Source organism: Lynx rufus, unplaced genomic scaffold (genome assembly GCF_022079265.1).
Source record: "Lynx rufus isolate CCGP_SWC_20201006 ecotype Redwood Valley unplaced genomic scaffold, mLynRuf1.p SCAF_14, whole genome shotgun sequence".
Lineage (NCBI taxonomy): Eukaryota > Metazoa > Chordata > Mammalia > Carnivora > Felidae > Lynx > Lynx rufus.
This window is the reverse complement of record NW_025814828.1, coordinates 18,015,075-18,038,114: the sequence shown is the minus strand read 5'-3', so window position 1 is coordinate 18,038,114 and position 23,040 is coordinate 18,015,075. Positions and strand designations below refer to the sequence as shown.

The 23,040-nt window shown below is 41.8% G+C and overlaps 1 protein-coding gene and 1 pseudogene across 1 annotated transcript in view; one reads left to right on the top strand and one right to left on the bottom strand.

Annotated features, from left to right (window-relative positions):
• SMS (spermine synthase) overlaps positions 1-23,040 on the bottom strand; it is a 53,746-nt gene that overhangs the window by 8,377 nt on the left and 22,329 nt on the right. Inside the window, exons 2-8 of the mRNA XM_047075999.1 lie at positions 21,238-21,358; positions 17,420-17,510; positions 16,816-16,880; positions 11,438-11,613; positions 10,489-10,643; positions 9,401-9,490; positions 247-361 (exon numbers count right to left, since the gene is read on the bottom strand). Coding sequence (XP_046931955.1) covers positions 247-361; positions 9,401-9,490; positions 10,489-10,643; positions 11,438-11,613; positions 16,816-16,880; positions 17,420-17,510; positions 21,238-21,358 — 813 coding nt within the window. The remainder of the gene's footprint in view (positions 1-246; positions 362-9,400; positions 9,491-10,488; positions 10,644-11,437; positions 11,614-16,815; positions 16,881-17,419; positions 17,511-21,237; positions 21,359-23,040) is intronic.
• On the top strand, positions 634-719 carry LOC124509764 (uncharacterized; annotated as a pseudogene).

The window sequence follows — 23,040 nt, the reverse complement described above, 5'->3', positions numbered from 1 at the left end:
ATTGAGTCATTTTATTTAATGTTTCTCTCAAATGACTGAGTAAATGTGCTTATTTAGTGACAGAACAGGATTTGACCAAAGCCAAATCCAGCCATCTTTCCACTGTGCACTGCAGTTTAACTACCTTGAAAAAATGAAGGAACTTACTATGTAGACAATCTCTAAGAGCCTTTCATTCTCACAAAGTGCCAAGAAAAACATTTTCATGAACATTGTCTTGGTTAGAAAACAAAAAACAGAATCTACCTTCTTCTGGAGATGTGGAGATTGGAACAGCTGTCAAATCATTAATCACATAATCAAACTCTCTCCCTTCTTTGGCATACCTCTTCAGTACTGGAATACAGTCTTCTATTAGAACCTTCCAAAGAGAAAAGGAATAGATGTATGTGAGCCAACTCATGTGGAAGCAGTTAAGCCCTTGTAGAGGAGGGAGGAAAATGCAAGCCGTTGCTGAGATCCACAACACCTCCATGAACAAGGAATGACTTCCATCCATGCCTATAAGAGCTACAATTCAGTGCCTACTATATGCTTTAGTATGCCTTCTCATTTAATCTAAGCAACAATCTACAGGTACTATTAATGACCCCTAGTTTATAAGTGGAAAACAAAGTTAACAGAGGTTACACAGTGCTTGCTTTGCTAGCACACATACTAAAATTGGAACAATACAGAGAAGATTAGCATGGCCCCTGTGCAAGGATGACACACAAATACTTCCGGAAGAGAGAGAGAGAAAGAAGAGATGGGTACCATATCTTGCCCAAAGGTACCCAAAATAAGAAACGGAGCCAGGGCACCTGGGTGGCTCAGTCGATTAAGCATCGGATTCGATTTTGGCTCACATCATGATCTCATGGTTCGTAAGATTGAGTCCCAAGTCGGGCTCTGTGCTAACAGTGTGGGCCCTGCTTGGGATTCTCTTTCTCCCACCTCTCTCTGCCCCTACCCTACTCATGTGTGCTCTCTCAAAATAAATAAACTTAAAAAAAATACAATATATAATACATATAACATACAAAATGTGTTAACCTACTATTTGTTTTTTTAATGCATGCCAATGTATTTGCTATGAATAACACATTTTTTAAAAGTTTTTATTTATTTTTGAGAGGGAGGGAGAGGGAGAGGGAGAGGGAGAGAGGGAGAAGGAGAGGGAGAGGGAGAGGGAGGGAGAGGGAGGGAGGGAGGGGGAGGGGGGAGAGAGAGAGAGCGCGCGCGCACGCGCACACACGCGCACACGCGCACAAATGTGGGAGGGGCAGAGAGAGGGGGGACAGAGGATCTGAAGTGGCCTCTGTGTGCACATCAGAGAGCCCAATGTGGGGCTAGAATTCCTGAACCATGAGCCAAAGGCAGACGCTTAACCGACTGAGCCACCCAGGCACCCCCCCTACTATTTACGTTCTTGATAAGGTCTCTAGTCAAGGACATGTTATGAGTAGTTAAGTTTTGGGGGAGTCTAAAGTTATAGGCAGATTTTTGACTATAGGGGAGGGTTGGGGGGGTCAGCACCCCTAACCCCCATGTTCCTCATGTTGTTCAAGGGTCAACTGTACAGGAAGTTTGGGGTTTGCCTTCTCTTTGAAGTACTATAGGTACATGCTGGGGATGCGTAGGCTGCGGGCAACATCTTGAACTAGCAGGAGTTACTCTCCTTGTCTTTTATTTTTCTAGTTACAAAATACACACTCATGTAAAACAAATTCATGTAAATCAGAAGTCAAGTTTGCCACAATTCCCTGAACAACCTATTCCAGAATTTTTCCTATGAATGTTCTTATACAAATCCTTAGTCACAATTTTATAGTCCTGTTGTTTTGTAACTTGCTTCACTTAATACACCATCTAAGTGCAACCATATAAAGACATAGAAAACACTAATCAATCCTATTTGATATGCTGTTTTTTCCTATGCTCATATACACTTTTACCAACACAAAAACACAAATGTTTGTCCCATTTTGTAAAACTAGGATCAGAAAGAATGCAAGCAAGCAAGCTAGGATCACACACATGCTGAACTTGAAAATTTTCATCTAACACCATTCCAGGTAATGGTATTTTTAAAAATTGTATCATTCCACTAAAAATATGCTACTCAACCTCCGTGTATAGATGCCTGTCTGTAGGCTAGACACTCAAACATTGGGTTGCTGAGACAAAAGGCATGTACATTTTAGTTTTTAGTTTTGATGGCCATTCACACTCCAACTAGCAATAATTGCGAGCATCTGTTTCCCTGGCATCCTCCCCAGCACCGTATATTGTCCCTCTTCTATTATGTCAGGTCCCTTCCCTTGCTCATGTTTCCACATGTACTTGCGGAGTCACTAACAGGGGTGAACATTTTGTTATAAGTTTACAGGATAGGGGTGCCAGGGTGGCTCAGTCAATTAAGCATCCGACTTCAGCTCAGGTCATGATCTCACGGTTCGTGGGTTCAGGCCCAAGCAGGGCTCCGTGCTCCCAGCTTGGAGCCTGGAGCCTGCTTCTGATTCTGTGTCTCCCTCTCTCTGCCCCTCCCCTACTTGTGTGTTCACACTCTCGCTCTCTCTCAAAAATAAACATAAAAAAAATGTATAGGATATTTGATTTTCCTTTCCTGAGATTGACCAGTTCATATCCTTTACATTTTTCTATTTAGTCATCCTCGTTTTTAAGTTTTAAGTTGTAGGGAGGGGCTCTCTGTATTATTAAAGGGATTAAATCCCTGTCACTTTTGTTACTAGTTTTTTGGCTTTATGGTATTATGTTGTTACAGTTTCTGGGTTTCTTGTCTTTCTTTAAAAGGTTTCCCAACTTCAAGATTAAATATGCTAAATTTCCCTAAATGTATTAAGTTTATGTACCTAGACCTTAAGCCATCTGAGATTAATTTTTCTATGGCTTCTGAGGTTATGTTAACTTTGTTCTCATGTAAATGAGAACAGCCCATTGTGCTGGCACCACTTATGAAATCAACTAAATCTCCTTTTCCCAAGCAAACTTGAAATATACCTTAGGTCATGTATTAGCTGTGTGTGTACAAATACACACTCAGATGTTCAAAGTCTCTGTGCTATTCCTCTTATCTGTCGATTCCTGTGTCAACATCATACTTCCTACTTGATTATGCTGTAACAAACAACAGCACAAATCTCCCTTCACTATGATTATTTAAAATTGTTTTTCTTGGCTATTCTTAGGTATGTATTGTTACAAATGAACTTGAAACCATTTGGTCTAATTCTAAAAACCTCCTTGGGATTCTGATTGGTATTAGTTGTAATAGGAAGTTACAGACACTGTTCCAGTATTCTCATTCTAGAAATATAACATGTCTCTCCATATGTTCCAACTTCAGTTAGTCTTTCAGTAAGACCTTGACCTAATTCTTATCAGTCCCACGATACCATTCTTATTTAAATATACTCCTAGGTATTTAATGATGGGTCATTATTCCTAAATGTGAAACCTGAAACCATAAAAAATCCTAGAAGAGAACACATAAAGTAACATCTCTAACACTGGCCATAGCAACATTTTTCTAAATATGTCTCCGGAAGCAACAGAAACAAAAGCAAAAATAAACTATTGGGACTACGTCAAAATAAAAAGCTTCTGCACAACTTATCAACAAAACTAAAAGACAAACTATGGAATGGGAGAAGATATTTGCAAATGACATATCTGATAAAGGGTCAGGATGAAATAAAGAACTTACACAACTCAACATCCAAAATATAAATAATCCAATTTAAAAATGAGCAGAATACATGAACAGACATTCTTCCAAAGTCAGCCAGATGGCCAACAGACACATGAAAAGATGCACATTATCAGGCAAATTCAAATCAAAGCCACAATGAGGTATCACCTCACACCTGTCAGAATGGCTAAAATCAAAAACACAGGAAACAACAGGTGTTGGTGAGGATGCGGAGAAAAAGGAACACTCATGCGCTGTTGATGGGAATGCAAACTGGTGCAGTCACTATGGAAAACAGCATGGAGGTTCCCCAAAAAGTTAAAAATGGAACTACCTTATGATCCAGCAATTGCACTACCAGGTATTTACCCAAAGAATACAAGAACATTAATTCAAAGGGATACATGCACACCAATGTTTATGGCAACATTATTCACAGTAACTGAGATACAGAAGCAGCCCAAGTGTCAATTAAAGAAGAGGTGGCCTGTGCACACACAATGGAATATTACTCAGCCATAAAAAAGAATAAATCCTTGCAATTTGTAATGACATGGACAGAGCTCAAGTATAATGCTAAGCGAAATAACTCAGTATAAGATAGACAAATACCATATGATTTCACTCATAAGTGGAATTTAAGAAACAAAACAAATGAACAATTAAAAAAGAGAGAAACCAAAAAACAGACTCTTAACTATGGAGAACAAACCAATGGTTACCAGAGGGGAGGTGGATGAACTAGGTGAAGGGGATTAAGAGCACATATATCATGCTGAGCACTGAGAAGTATATAGAATTGTTGAATCACTATATGGTACACCTGAAACTAATATAACAATCTGTAAACTACACTGGTACTAAAATTAAAAGCTTAGGGGCGCCTGGGTGGCTTAGTCAGTTAAGCAGCTGACTTCAGCTCAGGTCATGATCTCATGGTTCGTGGGTTCAAGCCCCACATCAGGTTCTGTGCTGGCAGCTCGGAGCCTGGATCCTGCTTCTGATTCTGTGTCTCCCTCCCTCTCTGCACCCCCCCACCCCACACACACTCTGTCTTTGTCTCTCAAAAATAAATAAAAATGTAAAAAAAAAAGTTAAAAGCTTAAAAAAAACCTCAATTGGCCATTATTTTGAATAGGATCTCCAACCCATTCTCCACCTCCAATTTCTTTTTTTTTTTTTTAATTTTTTTTTTCAACGTTTATTTATTTTTGGGACAGAGAGAGACAGAGCATGAACGGGGGAGGGGCAGAGAGAGAGGGAGACACAGAATCGGAAACAGGCTCCAGGCTCTGAGCCATCAGCCCAGAGCCTGACGCGGGGCTCGAACTCATGGACCGCGAGATCGTGACCTGGCTGAAGTCAGACGCCTAACCGACTGCGCCACCCAGGCGCCCCTCCACCTCCAATTTCTATTCAAACTGTTTTGCATTTAACAAAGCTAAAAAAAATTTTTTAGACTCTGTCCAATCACTGCACCAAATTCTCATGAACTCAACTAGTTTTCTAGGTGAGTTTCCTAGATTTTCTAAGCATTCGTATCATCTGCAAATGATTCTATATTTTTACTGTTTTCATTTTTCTACCTTACTACATTAGCTAATGCCTCAAAAGTGAATAAAGGTAATAATAAGCATTTTCACCTTATTTCTAATTTTAATGGAAATGCCTTATGTATTTTGATATTTTATAGAACATTTAAGTTTCTTTTTTTCAAATTTTTTAATTATTTATTTATTATTCGTGGGCGGGGGGAGAGAACACGCAAGCAAGGGAGAGGGCTAGAGGAAGAGAGAGAGAGAGAGAGAGAGAGAGAAAGAGAGAGAATAGCTCAAGCAGGCTCTGTGCTCAGTTCAGGTCATGATCTCATGGCTCGTGAGTTCAAGCGGCTTGAGTTCAAGCCTGGCTTGTGAGTTCAAGCCTGGTGTCAAGTTCTGTGCTGACAGCTCAGAGCTCGAAGCCTGCTTCGGATTCTGTGTCTCCTCCCTCTCTCTCTCTGCCCCTCCCCTGCTGGTGCTCTGTGTCTCTGTCTCTTTCAAAACAAAATAAACATTAATAAAAAAATTAAAAGTCAGATGCTTTACTGAGCCACCCAGACACCCCAAGCAAATACATTTGAACAGAATCTTGAATGTGTATCTCCAGATTTATAAACAATTTGGATGAGTGCTTTAATTTGTTGATATGTAAATTACTTACCCCTCCCTACCCCATCTTCCCTAATGTGTTTGCATCCAATTTTGATTTCATGGTACATGTGTGTTAATTTTTTAAGCCGAGGCAAGAATTCTATCTATATTAAAATGTAGTTGTGATAGTTTTGTGGGCAAAGGGAGAAAAAGATACATACATATTTCACATCTACTATTTTGAGAGTTTAAAAAGGGAGAGGGGATTAGGTTCTTCAGAGCATGACAGATTTGTTTCACACAAAGCTAAAAGTTACCATTGTTGGCAAATAATGTTTGCATTGTTAGCCAGACTTGGCTAAGGTGTTTTAACCTGTAATCCTCACACCTGTGCCAAGTGGGTATTATTTCAATTTTATGGGTGGAGATTAAACTTAGAGAGTTCAAAGGACATTTATACAAGGTTATACGGTAACTTTAGAAGGGTGATTCAGATTCTTGTCTCCCTGGCTCTTTTTTCTAACTTCCTTATATGGATTCAGAAAAACAATTTAAGCATAAACAGAACCACAAACGCAAACCTGCAGTAATGTTGAGTTGTAGATTGTTGTAATTCGAGGTTGGATATATGTGGGACAGTTTACTAATGTCCTTGGAAAACAACTCTTGACTTGCAAGTCTGTCTGAAAATAGAGCACCAAAGGCAGGTAGTGACATTGACATTTAGACATTCTAGGGAATGGTAAAAATAGTATTTTATTTTGAAATGGTTTGGCTTTTGAGGAAGGTGGGTGTCTGAATGCATCCCCCCCCCTCCACTTTGCTGGATTAGAACAACCATTAAGGGGAGCCTGGAAAATTCTGAGGTTGAGAGCTTTCTAGGTGTGTTCAAGGGGTTGAGGGTTCCTGGTCTGGGGGTAGCAACAGGCAATCCCCTTAGCCATTAAAATATTACTATTAAAAAACACCAGGTCTTTGCAAATGTTTATCATTTGAAAAACAGATACTCTGTTGATCATTTTTAGAGATTAGAAAATGTTCCAAAGCGCTCCCCATTCCTTTTATAATTATAGAGTAACTTTAATACTAAAATCCTTAAAAGTAGTACAAAAAAAATAAAGATTGATTTTGATGAGTGTACAAGATTTTCAAGTAAAAGAGTAATTAAATCTAGCAGTTTATTTAAAGAACTGTATTAGGTCCAAGAAAGATGTAGTTGAGAAACAAAGATGGGCATCTTGAGAAATCTGTCAACATGATTCATTATATGAATTATTTAAAGAGACAATAATGTATTAACAGACAAAACATTTAGGGATATTCAGCAGTCATTCTTATTTCTTTTTTTATATTTTTCATTTTTTTTAATGTTTATTTTTGAGAGAGAGAGAGTGCGAATGGGAGAGGTGCAGAGAGAGAGGCAACACAGAAACAGAAGCAGGCTCCAGGCTCTGAGCTGTCAGCACAGAGCCCAATGGCAGGGCTCGAACCCACGAACCGTGAGATCGTGACCTGAGCTGAAGTTGGACACTTAACCAACTGAGCCACCCGGGCACCCCTCAGCAGTCATTCTTAATAAAACTCTTTTAGGGGCGCCTGGGTGGCGCAGTCGGTTAAGCGTCCGACATCAGCCAGGTCACGATCTCGCGGTCCGTGAGTTCGAGCCCCGCGTCGGGCTCTGGGCTGATGGCTCAGAGCCTGGAGCCTGTTTCCGATTCTGTGTCTCCCTCTCTCTCTGCCCCTCCCCCGTTCATGCTCTGTCTCTCTCTGTCCCAAAAATAAAAAAAAAAAAAAAAAAAAAAAAAAGTTGAAAAAAAAAATAAAACTCTTTTAGGGGCGCCTGGGTGGCTTAGTCGGTTAAGCGCCCGGTTAAGTGTCCGACTTCAGCTCAGGTCATGATCTCACGGTTTGTGAGTGTGGAGCCCCGTGTCAGGCTCTGTGCTAAGAGCTCAGAGCCTGGAGCTTGCTTCGGATTCTGTGTCTCCCCCTCTCTCTGCCCCTCCCATGCTCATGCTCTGTCTCTGTCTCTCAATAATAAATAAACGTTAAAAAAATTTTTTTTTTTTAAGTCTTTTAGGTAAGATAAAATTGGAATGGAAGGGAAACTACCCAAGCTGCTTAACCGACTGAGCCACTCAGGAGCCCCTTGTCTGACTCTTTATCTCAGCTCAGGTCTTGTCTCAGGGTCATGAGTTCAAGCCCCATGTTGGGCTCCACACTGGGCGTGAAGCCTACTTTTAAAAAGATGTATTTGCTTGGTTATCTTGCTCTAAACACGTACTGTAGATATGGGCACTAAACACATGCATGCTCAAAATACAATTCAAAATGTACCCGATAAACTGTAATGACTGGTTAACTTGCAAGCACAGTACAATTTAGGACAGAAACTAATTTACTTAGCAAGAAGCAAATGTTTAAATACACATATAAATCACACAAAGAGGTCTGAAGAGTAGCAGAACACGTCACCTCAAAATATGCCACTTTCATATATTGATTATTTTGAGTGGTAGGCACTTGAAAAACCGCAAATGCAGAGAAGCTTTCTTTAAACTCCGCCTTCATCTGCCTAAAAGATGGAGCCTCTGAAAGAAACTCAATTGTCAGAGATCCCCTCTCTGGGGGATTCAACCAGAGAAGGTTGACCCTTATCACGGAACACCAAACTTTGTCACAAACATCAAACCTGTCTCATCTGTTCTTCCAAGGGCCCTTTATCTTTACTAACAGTCACTCTAAGACACCTACGACCCCCTTCCCTATTCAGATGATATTTAAGTCTAAATCCTAAAGCTACCTCTGAATTACTCAGTTATCTCTAGGTCTCTCCCAAGCATACACGATACTATATATGTTAATGAACTTGTCCTTCTCTTGTTAAGCTGTCTTTCATTACAGGAATCTCAGCCAAGAACCAGAAGGGCAGGGGGTAAGAGCGCTGACAATACAGAGTCTGTCCACCTCTGGCCCTCCACCTTGTTCATGCTTGCTCAGTGACCTCTCACGGAGCTATGTGTTCCAGCACCTTGGAGATTAATATACATACCTTCGAAATGCCTATCAAGGCCAGGATAGGTTTGGCTTCCCATGAATCTGTTAGAGATAACATAGTCTTTCCCCCTTCCTGATGCACAGGTGGTGCCATAAAATATAATTAAAGGTTAGTTGTCAAGTAGGTGCACCCAAACCCTCTGATCTCACTACAGTGCCCCTCCTGCATATCCTCTCACTCTATAAATCTGTGGATTACAGTCTGGACTTTGCAGAGAATAACTATACAGCTGCCACGGGTCATCCTCTGCCCCATCCCACATGTCAGCAAGTATCTCTGAATAAAACTCTGTGTAACCTGTATGGAGTGGCCTACTTTGTTTTCTGGTCACAAAGTGCCTTCTCAGTTTGGGGGGATATTTTACTCTCCTTCCTCCACGTTCTAGAGAGAAAATTTTTCCTTCCCTACAAGGTGATCTATTTATTTCTTAACCAATGATACTTAAAGCTGTTTTAGGAAGGCACAATTCAAGTCAATAACGTATCAGTTGACTTAAAAATGTTATCTGGAAAATATAATTACCTGATAGCAGTCTCCTTTAAGATTGTCTAAGACGTCGCCACATGTTTTTCGCATGTATTTCTTACATCCATCAATCACCATTTGGTCAATGTTCAAACAGGTCAAGGAGAAATTCATCCTGAATTTAGATCAAAGAATTCTGAAACAGTAACACTATTGTTTTGAGAGCGAGAGGGTGCCAGTAAGCAAGGGACAGAGAAAGAATCCCACAAGAGGCGGGTGAGGGTAGAGGGGGGAGAAGCGGGGTTCACTGGATGTGGGCCTCAAACTCATGAACCATGAGATCATGACCTGAGCCGAAGTCAGATGCTTAAAGACTGCGCCACCCAGGTGCCCTCAAACAGTAACACCTTAAAGAAAAGGTACTGGGCAGCTGGCTGGCTCAACCAACGGAACAAGTGACTCTTGATCACAGGGTTATAAGTTCAAACCGCAAGCTGGATGGAGATTACTTAAAAATAAAATCTTTAGGGGCACCTGGGTAGCTCAGTAGGTTGAGCGTCGGACTTAGGCTCAGGTCATGAACTTGCCATTCGTGAGTTTGAGACCTGCGTTGGGTTCTGTGCTGACAAATCAGAGCCTGGAGCCTGCTTTGGATTCTGTGTCTCCCTCTCTCTCTGTTACTTCCCCACTCACACTCTCTCTCAAAAATAAAGATTTTTTTTAAATTAAAAAAATAAAAAAATAGAATCTTTAAAAAAATAAAGAAAAGGTAAGACAATTATTTTATAACACTAATGGGTTTCATATTTACCCCCAAAAAACCCATGAATGAGATAATGATTTCATTTTTGTACCAAGGTCATTCAAAAGGGACTGAATTTTCTTTTCTCCTCATGAAGCCCTTCCAGGAAGTGCTAAGCAGTAGATGCTGGACCAAGATTGTTTTCTCTTTATTTTGCAACTAGAGCCATCTCTGCTGCTTTGTTCGTTACCACATGAAAAGGCTACTAGGACTAAATTGAAATGTTCGTTCAAGACAGTATTTATAACACATTTGCCTCATAACATTAACTGGAGCCTTAAGACAAAAAAGGAGGAAGAAAGCAAAAGAAGTCAACTGAACTTCATCTCTAAGTAAAGGATATCTCTACCATAGTGACCATCTTTGGTTTCAGTTTGACTATTTCACATAATATGCCCCCATCTCCGCCCCCTAGAATCAGCACGTCTTTGCCACTGTAGTCTTCTTTTCCACTGCCCATGATGGCCTGGGTATACGCCAAATCACTCTCCGCCAGATCTAGGGAGGAAAAACACAGGTCCAAAATGGTGACTCTACCCAAAGCCATACCATGACCTGACTCACCATACTGGAAAGTGCTGGAATCTAGCCTAAAATACAAATTTAAAAAATTTTTGATCTTTAAAAACTGTCAACAATGTGCAGAGATACTTTTATTTTTTCTGGACTGTGGATTTTTCATCAACCCTACCCATCTGACACCTAATACATTACATACAGATTACACACACATATACCTTGAAGAAAACTCAGTCTTAGAAATGTTCTGATATGCCAATTAAAAGCAATTACATCTTTCATTACATGAAGTATAACATCTAAGAGTTGTTCCAAATATGAGAGGGAGAAAGCAAACCAGGGTTTAGAGGAAACAAGATTGACCAGGAGTTGCTAATTACTGTCACTCAATGGTGAACATACATGGGTTCATCATACTATTTTGTACACTTGGGTTTGAAATTTTCCATAACAAAAAGATTTCCTAAAAAATAAGCAATCATATTTTCTTTACAGAAGTATTATCCGAATACTCAACACTAAGAAAACTAAAAAAAAGGAACATCAAGACCAAGTTTTCATGGCTCTGCCATAAAACATGAAAGCCCAGACAATTCACAGGTTAATGTGACATAAACATTCCTATCAAAAAACAAACAAACAAAAAAAAACAAAAACAAAAAAACAAACAGCACTGCCAAGGACAAAGTAGGACAAATCCACAATGGTGTATTTGTGAGGAAAACATTGTCATTTTGCTATGCAACTGGGGTAGGGATGGAATGAATACTTACTAACATCCCCACTAAGGATGAGAATGTTTCCAAATTGCTTTGAGTGTAGAATTTTAATGTTCTGATAAGGTGAATCTTCATCATACACCACTTCATCTATGTCATACTCAACCAGGCGACCATCAGCAGTGGGCCAGTATCTGTCGATGGCCCCTCCTCGAACTATGGGTGGTAATCTGGAAAAAAGGAAAAAGGAATGAGCCTTGCAGGAACTGCTTACGGGCTGCTTATGGTGACACTGCCTTAAAAGCGAATCTTTTGGGGCGCCTGGGTGGCTCAGTTGGTTAAGCGTCCGACTTTAGCTCAGGTCATGATCTCGCGGTGAGTGCGAGCCCCTGCTTCACATTCTGTGTCTCCCCCTCCCTGCCCCTCCCATGAGCATGCTTTGTCTTTGTCTCTCAATAATAAACAAATGTTAAAAAAAAATTTTTTTTTTTTTTAGGGTGAATCTGGAGGAGCACCTGGCTGGCTCAGTGGAGCATGCAACTCTGATCTCAGGGGTGATCCACAGGAGTATAAGCCTCACATTGTGGGTAGAGAGTACCTTAAAAATAAAAGTGGGGGCACCTGGGTAACTCAGTCAGTTGAGCATCCAACTTCAGCTCAGGTCATGATCTCATGGTTCATGAGTTTGAACCCCACATCAGGCTCTGGGCTGACAGTGCAGAGCCTGCCTAGGATTTTCTTTCTCCTTCTCTCTCTCTCACAAAATAAATAATCAAAAAAAAAAAATTTTTTTTAAGTGAACCTGGAAGCATGAGTGTACAAAAAGCAAGCCATAATGACCTCATGGCCAATTCCTGAGTAGTATATAAATCTAAAGCTTGGTCTTTCAGCTATATACAAACATGGCCCCTACCAAATCTAAACAACTGTGGTACATTAAGAGTTTACTTTTTAAATAAACCTTTCTGGCATAATTTAATTTTCCCTTAAAAAAAAGTTGGGAGAAAATGGCAACCTCAGACATCATACTTCATACCCCAAATACTTCAGCAAAAATCAAAACTGCCTACACAACCACACTGCCATTACCAAATTCATACAAGCGCACATGGAAGCAATACTATCATCTAGTACACAATCCATATTTAAATATCCCCACAATCGTCTCAATCATGTCATTGATAGCTATTCTGCTTTTGAATGAAGAATCATACACTATATTTTGTTTTCCTTTTTTGACCCTCATTTCATCTAGTATAGTTCTTCCTCTCATGTGTTTTACAACCCTGACCTCTCAGTCCAGACCAGGTGTTCTGCAGAAAACCCCTCATGAGGTTTTGCCTGAAGATCTCTTCATCAAAGTCAGGTTGGCATGTATTTACACAGGCATCACATCAGGGGCAGAAGATGTGTGCTTCCTATCGTTAGAGATGTAAGCGTGACCACTTGGTTCAAATAGATGGCACCAGATCTCTTCATTTGCAATAGTACCTTTTTCCCTTTGAAATTACTAAGCAAGCTATGGGGTAGTCCTCTGAAATTGGGTGAAGGTCCTGATCTCCCAATAAACCTCCAGTAGTGGCTTTGGCATCTAGAAAATTCTTGGCTAAACCAGTTATTATTACTACAAGGACTGCAAACTGATGATTTTCCCATTCCATTCCATTTTGTAAAAGTTCAGTATTGTAGACAAGGTGAATGTACTAGAAACTACCAGCAGAGGACACTAAATGACAATGAAAACAAGACCCAGAAAAGGAGCTTGGCAAATCTAACAGGAACACAAAATGAAAACTGACTACACGTATAACACAACTATGTGCAAGTCATATGTTCTCAGATACAGTGGTTTCAACCATAAAACAGATTAGCAATAAAACAGCTGTATACTGGCATCTGCTACCTCTGACTTGCTCTGATGACTCTTTGTTCCCCTCACTCACCTATTTCCAGGAATACAATCTGAACCTGTCTTAATGAAGCTTCTTCTGAGCAAACACTAACAACTATAAAAAACATAGAGATTTACACAAAGCAAATTTCCATAAACTCTCATTTAATCCTAACAACTCCTGATTTAACCACTTGATCTTTTAAGTGAACAAATGCAGCTGTTGTAATTACTAGCAGACAAGAGGTTTGTCTTGTAAAACGTGGTGCCCCAAACAGGGTAATATTTCCCACTCCCTCTCTCCAGAACAGGCAAACAGGACTTGGAGGTAGTCTCTTCCACCCCGGCTGAGGGTTGGTGGGTGGAAGGAGGTGGGGAGGTAAACCACCTGTGACATTAGATGATGGTGACAAATATCAAGTCATGGGTTTTCAAGGGAGTAAATCCACCCCTGGCTGACCACCAGCCAGCTATCGACAATTACTGAACTATGCACAAACCTGCTGAAAATACATGTCCGTTCTCAACTGTGTCACTACTGCCTTGGCTAAAGAGCTCTTCCCTTGATTGCAACACAATGGTTCTGTTTTTCTTTTTTTTTAGGATTTTATTTCTGGGGCACCTGGGTGGCTCAGTCAAGTTAAGTGTCCGACTCTTGATCTCAGGTCAGTCATGATCTCGCGGTTCTTGAGTCTGAGCCCCACATCGGGCTCTGTGCTGATGGCACGGAGCCTGCTTGGGGTTCTCTAATTGTCTCTGTCCCTCCTTCATTTGTGCTCTCTCTCTCAAAATACATACACTTTTTAAAAAACCTTATTTTTAAGTAATCTCTACACCCAATGTGGGGCTCGAACTCACAACCCCGAGATCAGAAGCTGCAATGCTCCACCGACTCAGGTTATGATCTCACAATTCAGGAGACTGAGCTCCACATTGGGCTCTGTACTGACAACATGGAGCCTGCTTGGGATTCTCTCTCTCTCTGCCTCTGCCTCCCTCTCTCAAAATAAATAAATATTTTTTTAAAAGAATCCATAAAGTTTATTTATTTTGAGAGAGAGAGCGCGAGCACAAGTGGGGAAGGGAAAGAGAGAAAGAATCCCAAACAGGCTCTGAACCATCAATGCAGAGCCCGATTCAGGCTCGAACTCATGAACTGTGAGATCATAACCTGAGCCGAAATCAAGAGTCAGATGCTTAACCAACTGAGCTACCCGTGCACCCCAACACATTGGTTTTTAAAGCCTGGCAAAGAAACAAAAAGGATCTCTAACAGGATGGGGAAGCCATCTATCTTGATGAAGCACTCATCCCAGCATGAAGTACATCTATCTCTTTGGAACGGGCTACAGGAGATATTCCGGAGACCCACACAACTCTGGTTTCAACTGTCACTGCTAAACATTAAAAATGGATCCTAGAGAGAAAGTCAGGTAAAGTATGTCCTGGGCCTCAGGTACACTGGGTAAACCACAATATGTCCCTCCACTCCTCAACAAAACTTAAATGATGTGAGTTTGTTTTCCTGTTCCTTTTCTTTTGAAAAACAATATGAAAATAAATTCTCTAATACATCCCATAGCTTCTTAGTTGAAAATTCAGATTTAAGTCATCAGCCACAGGGGAACAATAATTTCAGATGTTACTGAGTTACCTGTTAATGACTGAATTTTTTTTTTTTAATTTTTTTTAACGTTTATTGATTTTTTTGAGACAGAGAGAGACAGAGCATGAACAGGAAAGGGTCAGAGAGAGAAGGAGACACAGAATCCGAAACAGGCTCCAGGCTCTGAGCTGTCAGCACAGAGCCCGACGCGGGGCTTGAACCCACGAACCATGAGATCATGACCTGAGCCAAAGTCGGACGCTTAACCAACTGAGCCACCCAGGCGCCCCAATGACTGAATTTCTAACCATGTCATTCCCCAAAGAGAAAAGTGGCACCATCCTTGTCCTTTTGAGGCCAATAACAAAAAGCCTACCACCAAATATTCCCAATAACTTCTCGACCCCTCCGCCCTGGTTTTATAAAAAGATTTAACAGCAGCAACAAGCAAAAGCAAAGTCTGTATTTTGAATTGAAAATATGAAGCTTAACTCCACTCTCAAAACTCCTCTACCAAAAAGAATCAGACTTGTCATGAATGCTGAAAACCACAAACGCATTCCACCTATTTACTCACTCCTAAAAACAACCCCAATAAAAGACCAATAAAAATCAGAGGCATTTTGATGTTGGCAAATTCATTATCATGGAGTTAACACATTTTACAACACAGTGGGAACCTGCTGAATGCAAGCTGGTGCAGATATGAAAATGGTGCAAGCCGGGAAAGATGGAAAATCCACAAGTGTGAGGGTGTGAACATATTTTTAAGAATAGGAAAGAGGGAAATACAGCTGCAGATGCATACACTGAACTTAGGCGGGATACACAAATCTAGGTACTCTGGCAGATTTCAACAAAGTGGGCAACTTGTGGACTGTTACACTCGTTTACTGGCAGTTCCCTGCTTTCTACCTTACCAGAGATCAAACAACTTTCTGGTTAAGCTTACATCAGCCCTGGAGCTTTCCTATGGGCTGAGGAACTCAGCATGCTGAGCAATTCAGTCCTTACACATCCTTGGTCTTGCCAAAATGAATTCCTTCTTCTAGAAAGTGCTGTCAACTAGGGAAATCTGTATTCTGGTCGCTGCCATCAGTGGTGGTGCAACCTTGGTGCAGTGTGTTTGCTGTTGTGAGTAATGGGCCAGCCTCCTACTCCTGGGGCCTGATAAGGAGCCACCCAGACAGGGAAGAGCAAACTGCTGAGAATTACCTGCTAGGCATCCATGATTCACTTCTATTCTTAATTCCCAGGACCCACCCGAGACTCTGTCCATTCCAACAAACGTCAAAACTGTTATTTCTATCAAAGCTCTTTTAACAATTGACATCACGGACAAATACCTCTACACTGTTCAAGAGAACTTTTGGTAGGGACAGAAACGTTCCTTATCTGTGCTGTGCACTATAATAGTCACTAGCCATTAGCTACTAACAGGAGACTAGTGAGAGGAGAGGAATGGAACTATTTTTATTAACTTAAGTTTAAACAGCCAAAAACTGTCTTCATTACCATTTGAAAAGAACCGACCTGTGGCTGCTCAAAGTGGGTGGCCTCTCAATTCTTCCTATCTTGCAGTTACCTTACTTGAAAGCTGTGAGGCAAATTTTCTGTCACCTCATCTTGTCCTGAATCTTAGAACTGAATTCCACTTGAGAGCGCAGAGTTCTGAGCAGAGAGAGCGCGTTTTCACTTTACTGGACCAGGTTGGGAAGTTTTCTAACTCCCCTGTGACTGAGATGGAAGCCCCATCAGCTCTCTGCTTTATACAGTTCCAGCTCCTGAGACTCACTCCCTATCTCCTTTCTACCTTGTCTTGTTTGGGTGTGAGGCACCGGCTAGCTCAGGCTATCATGTTGCCAAAAGCAGCCCGTACTCGGGGACAACACGACCATTCCGATGATCTCACCCGACATTCAGGAGTGAACTTACCGCTTCACCCGCCCAGTACTGTCCCGACTCAATTCTTTCATTCTTTCTTCTACTTTGTTCAGAAGCTACAATTAAAAGAAAAGAAGTCAATGGGCTTACAGAACAGGCTAAGAGGTACACCGAAGTTACAGACCAGGAGGCTGAGGCCGTGGTGATAGACCTGTGCTTTTACTCCTGTCCTCCCCCATCCCTTCAGCAGCCTCCAGACCTGGCCCAGTTCCACACACCACACCAACCAGGCCTCAAGGTGCTGACCCAACCTCAGTCTAAGTCACCAGTGAAATAACGGGGAAGGGGAGAGCAGAAGGGTAAGGCACATAGAACATCCTGCTTAAAGGTGTACGTTCCATCCAGTGGCAACAAGTAAAATTACTCAGTATTCAAGCAGTCAAGGGAATGATGACAAGCCAGGTTCCTAACAATAACTGAGGAACAACTATTTTTCTTCTAAAATCATTGATCTGGAGGGAGGAAAGTTTAAAGTTAACTGGGTTGTCAGCAATTAAGTAAAATAACTTTACCATTAAAATAGACATTTAATGATCCTCAAATACTTATAATTACATCGAAGTAAATAAAAAGTCAATAAAAGTGAAAAACCAACACTGTCAACTTCTTGGCCTTGTGAATCACCATCATAACTCTGAAGGTCCAATAACACCAGTCCATGTGGGTAAATTCTCAAATTGGCAAAACTACAAAGGAAAGTATAATTTTAAGGTTAGGAATTGTATCATGGCATTCCCAAGAAAAAGACACCAACCCACCCAATTAAAAGGAAAGACCATTGCTCTTTTTTCCCCTAAATTACATAGTTAACCCTTTTGGTTTCTTAGGAGAGCCTCTTCTTGGGGGTGAGGGAGCCACCTATCAGGGAAGATTTAGATGGAGTCACCACATGCTAACGTTTTCACATAACAGGTTCTTGGGCCCAGAAAGTGATTCAGTAGCAAGTTCTGTGAACCTGATGATTTTTTTTTTCCAAAGTGAATTCTACCCCCAAAGTGGGACTCGAACACACGATCCTGAAATCAAGAGTCACATGCTCTACCATCTGAGCCAGCCAGAAGCCCCTGTGAACCTGCTTTTTAAGAAGGTTCCCTGGCACATGATTGGGCCAGGTTTAGTAACCATGGCCTTAAGATGAAGGGAGGGTAGGAAAGGGCAAGTGGGTCCTCCCAATTAACCTTCAGAGAGTTCAAACCAGAGCCTTGTTTTTCTGACTGCAAGCAGGTGGTGGTTAAACTGACTTAGTTGTGGATTGGCACACCCCAGCCCTATACTGCAAACCAGATCCAGCCCGCAAGCTGTTTTGCAAAGCCTGCAGATTAAGAATGGTTCTTACATTTTTTAAAGAGTTGTTTAAAAAAGAGAGAGAGAATGTGACAGACACTTAAGTGGCTTCTTACAAAAAAGCTTTCTAACCCCTAATTTGGTGAATCTGCACATTTTTCTTAAAATGTCAGAGTGTATCACATCTAATAGAAGTTAATTATTTGGAAAAACTTCTGTTTCAATCATACACGTGTATCTGTACTGCATAGACACAGAGGAATATGTACAGGTTATGACATAAAATTACTTCCTAGCATAAGTTGTGGTTAAAGAAACATTTGAAACATACTAAATTAGAAGAATTCTGTTCAGAGAATACCGGCAGTGTGCTTAGATTAAAAAAATAAACACTACTAGTTAATTTTACCTTCAGCCCCAAAATCAAGTTCAGGCCCAGGAAAGCACAAATCAATTACATCTGAATGTAGCTAATCATCTTTCCTTGCCCCTCCACCACCAGCAGCACAAAGGACAGGGGCTGGGGATGGGGGAAGGGTAGAAAAACATCACTTTTAACCACCTGATTGATTCTAGCTGAGTCCTCTGCCAGAGAACTGCAGAAACACAGGAACACAGACAATGCGGGAAGTTAAGGTCTAGTAACAAACTCAACCATTAAAAACAGAAAGAAATAGAGAGGAAAATTTGTGGGGCGGGGGCCCCGCGGGGTGGAAAACATGTAAAAAGGTGGATGAGGATCAGGACCTCAGCATCACAATGTGGCCATTAGCCAGAAGTCAAGCCAGAAGCGGGTGCTGTCCCCCTGAGCCTGGTGGCCTGCCAACCACCCCCCCACACCACCACCAATCCATGCCTGGGCGGGAGAAGTGAGGTTTCAGGACAGGAACCACAGGGATGAGTCCCAGTTGACCAAGCAAAAGAAGAGGGAGACCAATGTGGAAAATAAGTTTTTAAACAAAGCAAGTTGGGGAGCCTTGGTGGCTCAGATGGTTAGGCATCTGACCAGCTCAGGTCATGAGCTCAAGGTTTGTGAGTTCAAGCCCCACACAGGGCTTTCTGCTATCAGCACAGCCTGCTTCAGACCCTCTGTCTCCCTCTCTCTATGCCCCTCCCCTGCTTGCGCGCTCTCTAAGTAAAAACATTTAAAATAACCATGTTAATTTTCATTTTTTCTGCTTTCAGAAGCAAACAGCTCTTGTCACTCAAAATTCCCTTCCAGGAAGAATTCTAGACTCCCTAGACAACGGGAATTGGTGTATATGGTACAAGATTCAAGAAATGAGGTACAGAAGTAGGCAGGGCCTGGCTGCAAAGGCAGTTAGGAGACTGTTACGAGATTCAAGGCTTCACCTAGAGTGGAAAAGGAGCCTCCTGGGGTGGCAGGGTGACATGGCTCAATTTGCTGTGGTTCCCAAAGGATGGCCCATACCCAGGACAGCAAGAGACCATGGCAGGAAGGTGGAGAAAAGAGGCCAGGACAGAGAGGGACTGAATGCAAACCTGCAGGAGATGGAAGGATCAAGGACAGCTACAAACCTCTACTTCCAGGAAACGTGCTATTAACTGGGTCAGAGCATGGACCAGGGGAGGCAGGAGAGTTTGGTGGTGATGTTGATCTGGGGTCAAATCAACATCTTCCTTGAGGAAAAAATTATTTTAGATACATTTGAGGTATCTGCTAAACACATACATGGAGATTTGCTACATAGTTAGAAATACATATCTGGGCTTGGGGAGAGAGGAGCTGGGAAGTCTTTGAGAGGCATCAAGAGAGGGAAGTCCATTACCCCCATGGGGTGGACCATGTTGACTTATACAGAGAATAATGAAAGGGCGGGGCGGGGGGCATGCTAAGAAGTTTCCCTCATCTTCCAGCATTGCCTTCTGAACCTCTGTAAGAGCATGGGGGTGGTTATTTTTTCTTTTAATAGAAAAACAAGTGAGAGAACATGGGACATTAATGAAACCATGTGGAATTAAAGTACTTTGTACCTTGGGGGAATGGAATTAAAGTCACTGAAAATACCCAGGAGTTCACATTTTAAAATTAACAGGGCAGGGGCACCTGGGTGGCTCAGTTGGTTAAGCGTCCGACTTTGGCTCAGGTCATGATCTCACAGTTCATAGGTTCGAGCCCCGCATCAGACTCTGTGCTGACAGCTCGGAGCCTGGAGCCTACTTCAGATTCTGTGTCTCCCTCTCTCTCTGACCCTGCCCCGCTTGCGCTCTGTCTCTCTCTCTCTCTCTCAAAAATAAATAATAAACATTAAAAAAAATTTAATGTTTTAAATTAATAGTGCAAATCACTAAGAATCTTACTAGTTTCCACGCTAAACCAGACAAGATAGAATACAAACCTAGACTTAGGAGAGCACAAAGAGCTCAACACACTGGCAGCTTCTTATCGGTCAGTTCTTAATTTAGGTTTCCTTTCCAACTCCCAGAACATATTGGCTTTCATCTACATATTGATTATGTAAAGTCTAGATAGTCTATAAAGTCTTAAGGAAAAAAAAACTTGAAATCTTGGATCTCCTCATCTTCCTGTCAACCTTCTTGCAGACATTCTCATCCTGCATTTGACCATGGTCTGCATTAATTGATAATAACTTATAACCGTGCTAATCGCAGTGGGATTCACAGTGGGGTCAGCCGACCAGCACCACCAGCACTCCCTGGGAGCTTGCTGGAAATGCTATTTAGGGTGCTGCTCCAGAGCAGTATACTGCATCAGAAATTCTTGGAGTGGGGCCCAGGAATCTTTTAACCAAGTCTGAATCATGGCCTGCCAGTTCACAGTGCTTATGCTGCCCAGGGGGGTTCTGGGTCCTGGCCACACAGCAGAATCATCTAGGCAGGGGAGTTTGGAAAAATACTGATGCCCAGTGGCCTCAATCTCTGGGAGAATGACTGGGGTAATGGCATCTTGTGAAAGCGCTCCCTGACGAGTCTACTGTGCAGTTAGGGCTGAGAAGCACTGAATTCTAGCTCCCTCCTACAAGGTGTCACAGGAGGAAATAAAAATACCTGGACACCACCCCACCACTGCCCTTTGCCCCCACCCTCCACCCCCCACCCCCAACTGAAGTACTCAGATCTGAAGAGCAGCACTCAAGGACACCTCACCTGCCGTTTTTGTTTATGTAGGTCGCTAAATAACCATGGTCTTGCCAGGTGTGCACCGACTCCGTCATCCCTTGCTCCTGGAAAATGGACTGGAGGCCTTTTAGAATGGTCTCACCATCAGCTAGAGAACAAGGGAGAGAAGGCAAGGTGGTCAGGATGAAGTACATTCCAGAGGAAAGCCAATGAGGCAGTTTGATGACCGAACTTTCTGAGAAAACCTGAACAAAGAGTTGCCAGTGTCACCTATCCCTTTTGTCATGAGCTGTGTAAACGTTCAACTCCATGAGGAGACACTACACAGATTACCAGGTAACACAATAAAGACACCAAAAAAACCCACAAAATAATTGTGCTGAGGATGCAGACATGTATTCAGCCAACTAGAGATGGCACAACAAAATATTTAGCCTAAACCAGAAATCAAAGATATGCAAATAAAGGAGCTTCTACTTTAGGGTAAATTAATGAGCATATACAGTGCTAGAAAGGGGATTCCATCCTCTGTTGATGGGTATTATAAATGACTTCAAACTTTTGGTTCTATGTTCCAGATGTCTCACAGTAAGGATGGGTTGCTATTATAATTTGAAAAACATAAATCAAACAGGGCCACTCAGTAACTTATTTCTATATGGTAGAAACTGAACAACTCCATATGGGACAACCTGCTATGCAGTGTGAACCCCTCCTTGGCCAGAAGCCACTCTTCCCCCTCCCTCCCACCCACCCACCTCCAAAATGGAGCTCAATCAAGGTTACAGAAATTGCATTAATCTCTGAAGACTCACTTGAAGCCCGAATCTTCAAGAATATCCAACATTATGAGACTGAGAGGAAAGGCAAAATGCCATTTTTTCTCTTCTAGTTCTATATGCTAAGCAGTCATTTTCTGAGAAGGGTAAGATAAAAAACCGAGATGAGACTAAAGGAATTACTCTGTACTGGCCCATGAGCCCTGCACAGGCTGGTGCTTTTTCCACATAAAATAGCGGAGGCGGCAAAGCGTCAAAATAAAAAGCGGGTCTGTGACCTGAACCAAGGCAAAAGAAAAAACAGAAAGATTCACAGCTGACCACAGTGTGGTTTCACAAGAAAATTACACTAGAATTCCTTCCATAAACCAACTAGTGCCAAAACCGGGACTAGAAGTTAGTATTTTTTTCACTCTACATAGAATGTATCTCCAGTGATGTTTGGAACTATGTTCTAAAGACCTTCCAGAGCATAGTAAATGAAGACCACAAATGGGGTCAGAGGCCAAATTGGACAGCAGATATGTCTTATTCTGGCTGGCACAGACTTTTTTAAAAAATGTAAGTCAGTTGCCCCTTAAAAACCTGATTTCACCTGCCCCCCCCACCTGCAGTGGGTGGAATGGTGGCCCCCCCCCAAAGGATATGTCCACATACTAACCTCCAGAACCTGAAAATGTGACCTGATTTGGAAAAAGGGTTTTGCAGATGTAATTATGGATCTAGAGAGGAGATCATCTTGGATTATCCAGGTGGGCCCTAAATCCAATTACAAGTGCCCTTATGACAGAAAAGGAGACACAGGAGCAGGTGACAGAAAGACAAAAGTAGAGACTGAATTGATAACAGCCACAGGCTGAGAACACGGAAGAGCCATGAGAAGCTGGAAGAGGTAAGCAAGGACTCTCCCCTAGAACCTTTAGAAGGGACCACAGCCTTGCCAACAATTGTTTTGGATTTCTGGCCTCCAAAACTGGGAGAGAATAGGTTTCCGTTGTTTTAAGCCATCCAATTTGTAGCACTTTGTTACGGCAGCTCCGGAGGACTAATA